The sequence below is a fragment of the Anarhichas minor genome, unplaced genomic scaffold (genome assembly GCF_050575085.1).
Source record: "Anarhichas minor isolate MPS153535 unplaced genomic scaffold, ASM5057508v1 ptg000002l, whole genome shotgun sequence".
Classification (NCBI taxonomy): domain Eukaryota; kingdom Metazoa; phylum Chordata; class Actinopteri; order Perciformes; family Anarhichadidae; genus Anarhichas; species Anarhichas minor.
Genome location: NW_027466448.1, coordinates 1702452 through 1710192, shown reverse-complemented (window position 1 = coordinate 1710192; position 7741 = coordinate 1702452). Strand labels below are relative to the sequence as shown.

Below are 7741 nucleotides of genomic sequence, written 5' to 3'. Positions count from 1 at the left end.
AGACCAAAACTACGGTGGCGGAGCCTCGTCTCGCCGACCGAGTTTCGGGGTGATAAGAGAGCAATACTCGCATCTCACCGCAGTGATAAAGATGTGTTTTGTTTTGGGGATTATTTTATTTTGTTTGGTTTTATTCTCTCTTCTTTAAATCGGCTCTGTGAGTGAGATCTAGAACCGCAACTATCACCGTACAAGCGTGACCGGTCGGTTCAGAATCCGACCGCAGAGTTTACGAGTGATCAGCTGTTCAACACAGTCACCCTTTGTTACATATTCCAAAATAAAGGATTCAAATGTGTGTAAAATAATAATACCAAAAGCAACCTTTTTGTTGTTGTTGTTGTTTTGACTTAATTAAAACCCAAAATGTAGAAAAGAGCTGAAGTTGGAATTCTTTGCTACAAACCTTCACATTTATTGAAGGTGACAAAATACAGAAAAGACCACAAATCATTATTTCTCCAAATAATGAAATATTTCATGTTCATAAGTTAGATGGGCTGTGCATGAAACATATATTCTTTATGTTCTTTTTGTTTGTCTGTTAATTGAACATCTTTTTGGTTTTGGACAGTTGGTCGGACAGAAGAAGACATTTAAAGACGGACTCTCAGGAACATGTGATGGGCAGTTTTTCACGACGATTAATCAGTTAATCAAGAAGATAACTGGCAAATGAATCAAGTGGATGAAGAGAAGTAATCTACAGGACAGCCAGTTGTTTTACATTGAAAGATTAAAAAAGTATTTATTCAGTCAGTAGCTCCTTTACACTCTCACATGACTCTCTGCTCAGACCGATATGAACACAGTGAAACAGGAGGTGGAGCTCTGAGTCCCTCAGGTTTCCTTTCATTATCGGTATCGTAGCGCTTCCTGCTGGAGGAGGAAACACAGTAAAACTACAGCCTTACTGTGTATAATACACTTAAAAGTACTTCACGCTTCCAACCAGCAGAGAGCAGCATGAAACAGACCTGTTCATCTTTAAAACACATCACAATCATATGATAACTATGGTAGCCAATTTCCACCAGCAAAACAACAAATAGAAGCAGCTCTTCATAGGTTACCCAACATTTGACAGAAATGTATTGTGAGTACATTGAAGACTACTTTAAACGTGGCTTTACAACAGATGAAATACTTCAATAGCTTGATGCTTCACATGGATTGTACTGAGCAAACGCACCTTTGAAAGGATTCTAAGCAAGAAGCAGCTCTGGAGTAGAAAGAATGAAACCGATGTGGCTGAGGTGGCGACCTTCATTGAGCAACAACTGGAAACATCTGGTCAGTGTCATGCTGACAGATGGATGCACCAAAAGTGTTGGTTACACGGAATTGTGACTGACAGAGAAACAGTTTGACTGTTGCTGCAGTTATTGGATGGTGAAGGTGTTGATCTGAGGTCAAGAAGCAGACTGAGAAGGCGTGTTTACCACAGCTGTGGTCTAAACTATCTCTGGCACATTGATGGCTACGACAAGCTTAAGCCATTTGGAAGTGCAATCAGTGGATGCATTGATGGTTTTTCCAATAAAATGAAATGGCTTGAAGCTTTCAAAACAAACAATGACCCGAAGGTCATTGCTGGCTACTGTATGGATGCTGTGATCAATGCTGGTGGATGCCCTGCCAGACTCAGACTTGCTTTAAGAACATAAAATGGACACATGGCTGAAATACAGCGGCTTTTGCATTTTCTCTGGGAACCAAGCTGAGACAGACAGTGTGACCTTTGGTCCAAGCACTGGAAACCAGCGGATTGAGCGATGGTGGCTGATCTTGAGAAGTGAGTGTGTCCAGTTTTGGATGGACCTATTTGACAAACTGAGAGATGATGGCTACTTCTCAGACAACTTCTTGGACAAGTCCTTGATCCAGTTGTGCTTTCTTCAAACAATGCAGGTAATTGACATACACATACAGGTGATTGCCCAAGAGCCACAAATGACCATGTCCAAGACAGTCATTGTCTATGTTCTGTGCAGAGAATTGCTCGCAGACATAGAGTTAAAAACCCGGCGGCGGACAGGTGAAGTGTGAATTAATGGTTGAGGATGGAATAAAGCCACATTGACTAAAACGGCTTTGTGATCAGACACACAGATGTCCTTTGTGTCAAAGCTATCAGGGCTGAAACTGTAAATAACCAGGTCGAGGGTGTGACCCTTTGAGTGAGTCGGCTCCTGTATAGCCTGAGTGAGGTAAAAAGAATCCAGAGTATCCATAAAATCAGTGACAAAAGTCTGTAAAGGGCAGCATGTATGTTAAAATCACCTAAAATAAGAATTGTATCATACTTTGATGTAAAATGGGACAGTAGCTCACCAAATTCTGGGACAAAAACACTGTTAGGCCTTGGAGGTTATTAAAACGATCACTGATTCTTACAGTTCACTATAAAACCAACATGTTCAAATGAAGTAAAACAGACACGTAAAATGGGAGTACAATTAAAACTGTAGATGACAGCCGGGGTTGGTGGAGATGTGTAAAATCTGGGGGGGGGGGGGGTTGCTTCAATTAGATCCATGTCTCTCTGATGATAAAAAAAAAGTCTAATTTATGAAAAGTAATAAAATCCTGAGCTAAAAACGACTTATTATTTAGGGATCTGATGTTTAAAAGGCCAAAACTAACAGGCTGACAGCCAGGAGCAGGAGGTGGCAGAGGTTGCATAATTACATTGTTGTGGTTAGCACCAGAGGGGTTTGACAGAGAGCGTGTTGCAGCGCGTCTGTGATGAGAAGTGATGGTGGTTACAGGAATGTGTTTCTCGGGCCAGTTCATGAGAGGTGAATGGGGTGCAGGAGTACAGGATGAAATAGTTGACTTGGTATTTACTACCAAGAAGTACCTCTGTAGAGGAACCTGGTGGCACTGAGACACAGCAGATAGGTCTGTAACAATGGACACAAGGCTCACCGGTCATAACCAGGTAACCTCACATGAACTCTTAACTGTGAAGATGAGAGAGCGGAGCACGTTTTAAGATGTATATGACGTCATTATGAACCGTTTAGTGTTGAAACATGAATACATATTTTAATTTTTTTAAGTATATATATATATATATATATATATATATATATATGAATGGAGAGAAAGCCAAAGACTGTTAAAGACTGACTGACAATTGTGACTTGACTAGTTCACTGCACTGAAGACCTTTTTAAAGCAAATGAACGTCTGTAGTAAGAGAAGCACAGAGAGAGAATATCAGGTGCAGCTTTAGTCAAAACAACTTCATATTCATTCCTGTTTTGTGTTTTAAACTTGCCTATTTGGGCACATTCCTGCCGCCAACATGTTTTTATCATCTTAAACCATGCCTTCTTAAATGTTTTTTTCGGGTTTTTTTAAACCCAAAGATGTTTAGTTTACAACAGAATGAGAAAACCTGAAACCAGAGAATATTTGTCTTTTTTTTCCACCATTTTTGCTTAAAAAAAACAAACAACTTTATTTTCTGTCAGTCATCTCATTGATTTATGGTTGCAACTACTTTATGAAATACTTTCATTATCAAGTAAGCTGCTGACAATGTTCTCAATGAGTTGTTTGGTCAATAACCCAGCATCATCACATGACTTCTACATGTCACACAAACAGCCAGCAAACGATCCCCCTTCCTCCTTTTCCTCTTCATCACAACCTCAGCACACTGATGCACATGAGAGCTCCCCCTACAGGTACTTCTTGGTAGTAAATACCAAATCAACTATTTCATCCTGTACTCCTGCACCCCATTCACCTCTCATGAACTGGCCCGAGAAACACATTCCTGTAACCACCATCACTTCTCATCACAGACGCGCTGCAGCACGCTCTCTGTCAAACCCCTCTGGTGCTAACCACAACAATTAAATTATGCAACCTCTGCCACCTCCTGCTCCTGACTGTCAGCCTGTTAGTTTTGGCATTTTGGCTGTGGATGATGGTGTTTTTTTGAGGGATGTACTGTCAGAATTGTGGAATGACTTTTATGAGCAGTGCACTATGGGAAATGCCTTCAAAGTGCCATACTGTATATACGTCATGATTTTGGTAAACAAGAATGGGAAAGCGTAGGAAGAATTGTTGGAAATTATGGATATTCACAACTGGCGGAGGCTTCCAACAGCAGACAGCATTGAGCAAATCTTGAGGGAGCTTGCTCACCAAAAACTGATTCAAGAGCCTGCTTTTGTGATTGAACAGCGGAGCAACATGCTCACACCTGTTAGATCAGAGCTGGAAGGGATTGCAGCAGTCTATGAATAGCTACAACCAACATCACCAACGATCATGAGAATAATTACACACAGAGTGAGACACACAGCACCTCTCCCTTCTCCTTAGGTTTTCCACTGGATCAGACTTGTTCACAGGAAAGAACTTCACTGTCAGGTTCCCACAACTTCAGGGATTTCAGAGAAGACCTGTTGCTCACACATGTGGCTGTTACTTGGAGTTGCCAGTCAGTTATGACAACTGCCCAGATTTTTCGACATGAAATGAACAAAGTTTTAGAAAGCAACGTGTGGGTAATGGACATTGTCTAAGCTACAGAGATTGTTGCCAGCAGGAACTGGACTGCCATCAGAGGTTCATGTTGAGGCTTTCTAGGGTTCCAGATTGTTGGCTTATGAAGGACGTACTACAGCTACCTTGTTAACCTCACTGAGAGTCACAGCTTTAACATGCTGTCCACATTTTTCAGCTGCTTTTTGCCACTTTTGTTTTGTTGAACATTGTTTTCAGTTTCAGAACGTTGTTCTTTTAAGTGGTATGTTTCGATGCAGAGGGCTTACAGTAAATCTCCGGTAAGGAAGTAGTTTCAGATTGATGGTTGATATTGCTAGACTCCACCCATAACTTGAGTCAACTTGTGTTGAAACTTGAAAGCATTTACTATTCGTCAAACCTTCATAACACACAGAGGACAACCAGCCTCACTGTTCTTTTTGAGAAAGCACCACTTTACATCAGGTTCACTCTATAATGTGTGTCCAGTATTGAGCTGCACAAAAAAAACAGTGCCAAATAAGTTCTAGCTACTGCAGCAGTGAGAGTGTTTGCTGCAGGTCTGACGGTACAAACGCGTATTGAACAGCCTCTTGCAGCAAAAACCACCTTTTAGTTTATAGATGCAAAACATCTCCTGACAGCCTGCAATCAGATAAAAACAAATAAAACATTGATTAACTAACATAACTCCCTTCAGCACTCAAGAGAAACATATGACATTTGTAAATCATATGTAAGACTTCTTTACACCTTCTAAGACTTCTCCAGGCCTGCAGGTTGTACATTTACATTTATTGACAAACTTTTAAATGATTACTTTAAAAAACGCATACACAAGGTAAAAAACATGTCAAGCTTGCATCATGTATCACACAACATGCTAAAACCTTTTAGCACGTCAAAACAATAAAAATGACAGCTCAAAGATCATATATATATAAAAATAAATGATGTCCCATAGAAATCAAATAAAACTGCAGACGACTGCAACAAGCATTGAATATCAGTTGTATTATCAAAAGATACAAAAAATTAAATCCCATTTACAAAATGAAAAAAACAGTAACTTAGACAGCTCAAAGCTTCTAGGAGGCCTTTAAAACAGACGACATGTCACAGTTTCCTCACAGAAACGGACAAAGTCGCAGTAAAGAAATCCATAACAGAGGAATTTTTAAAGATGACGAGTCAGCTTTCGGTGCTCTGCGTGTTCCCCGAATCAGACGTGGACGTGTTGCTCTTCTTGGAGTACTTGAGGGCTCTGAAGGAGACCCTCATCCTCTCCACCGTCTTCTCGCTCCTGCAGAGGAACGTGTTCTTCACGTGATCCCTGAAGTCCTCCGAGATGAAGTAGTAGATGAACGGGTCCAGGCAGCTGTTGAGACTTGCCAGGCACAGCGTGGAGACGTACAAGTTGTACAAGTTGTTGTTCGCCTCGTCCAACAGGAGGGTGTAGTGCACCAGCAGCATGATGTTGCTCGGTGTGAAGCACACCAGAAACATCACCAGCACGATGACGATCAAGACCACGGCCTTTCGCCGCTTCTTGGCGATGGTGGGGTCCGCCATGCTGTTGCGGAGAGCCTTGAGCATGAGCACGTAGGAGATGATGCACACGACGGTGGGAGCGACGAACCCCAGAGTCCCCAACGTCAGGAAGTAGCCCACTGCCATGTTCTTCTGACTGAGCTTGGTGACGTCGTGGCAGGTGCTGATGTTCAGGTTCGTCACGTAGACCTCTTGGTCGTACAGGTAGAGGGGGATGGTGAGAAGCCAGACCGCCGCCCACACGACGACGGAGATAGTGACGGCCACGGCGTTGGCCCTCTGGGGCCGCGAGAGCGGGTAGACCACGGCCCAGTAGCGCTGGGCGCTTATGCAGGCGATGAAGGCAATGGAGCAATACATGTTGCCGTAGAAAAACGCCACCAGCACTTTGCACAGCCCGTGCCCGTAGGTCCAGTTGTTGTTGTTTAAGTGGTACGCGATCTTCAGGGGGACCCAGATGACGAAGAGCAGGTCGGCCAGGGCCAGGTTGGCCATGTAGATGGAGGACGGGTGCTTCTTCTTGGTCCTGAAGACGAACACCCAGATGGCGAGGGCGTTGGTGGGCAGCCCCACCACGAACACGATGATGTAGACGATCGGGAGGAAGACGGTTGTGAGGTGGCTGCTCAGGACTTGTTCGTCTCCGGTGCTGACATTCACCCCGGAGGCGGTCTCTTGACCGCCCATGCCTGCTTGTTGTTCAAAATATGAAACGTAAACATGTAAAAAGTTGAAGTGCAACAGGTTGACAGTACATGCAGGAACGTACTATAAACGTACCTCCAATACCACACTGTGAAAATACTCCACTACAAGTAAAAGTCCTGCATTCAAAACCTCCAAGTGTAAAAGTATAAAGCAGTAAAATGTTCTCTTTCAGTGTTTTACTGTCATATCTGTTGTTTATGGATTAATATTCCTGCTGCATTAATGTGTATGTTGCATGTTAACTCCTTTATATCCTGTTGGTTAGTTTAATCTACATCAATGCATCATATTCTATAAGAACATCATGTTTGTATCGTCTCTGTCCTGTGAGAACCACGTATCTCTAAAAAGAACAAACAGTCTGTTTTCAGCTTTCTGAAGATGCATTTTCCAGCTGATCCAAGAGGCTTTTTAAAGAGTTTATTTATCTGAAGGAGGAGGATTTTATCAACACATAAAGGAAACACTTCATCCTTCAGTTTATCACAAACATTCAACATCTACACATAAAGGAACACTTCATCCTTCAGTTTATCACAAACATTCAACATCAACACATAAAGGAACACTTCATCCTTCAGTTTATCACAAACATTCAACATCAACACATAAAGGAACACTTCATCCTTCAGTTCATCACAAACATTCAACATCAACACATAAAGGAACACTTCATCCTTCAGTTTATCATAAACATTCAACATCAACACAAATAAAACACTTCATCCTTCAGTTTATCACAAACATTCAACATCAACACATAAAGGAACACTTCATCCTTCAGTTCATCACAAACATTCAACATCAACATAAAGAAAACACTTCATCCTTCAGTTTATCACAAACATTCATCATCAACACATAAAGGAACACTTCATCCTTCAGTTTATCACAAACATTCATCATCAACACATAAAGGAACACTTCATCCTTCAGTTTATCACAAACATTCAACATCAACACATAAAGG

The 7741-nt window shown here is 41.9% G+C and overlaps 1 protein-coding gene across 1 annotated transcript; it reads right to left on the bottom strand.

Moving 5' to 3' along the window:
- Positions 1-4739: 4739 nt before the first annotated feature.
- Positions 4740-7244, bottom strand: LOC142954508 (proteinase-activated receptor 2-like). Its single transcript, XM_076095596.1, has one exon. The coding sequence runs from the start codon at positions 6748-6750 to the stop codon at positions 5704-5706; it is 1047 nt and encodes a 348-aa protein (XP_075951711.1). The 5' UTR covers positions 6751-7244; the 3' UTR covers positions 4740-5703.
- Positions 7245-7741: the final 497 nt, after the last annotated feature.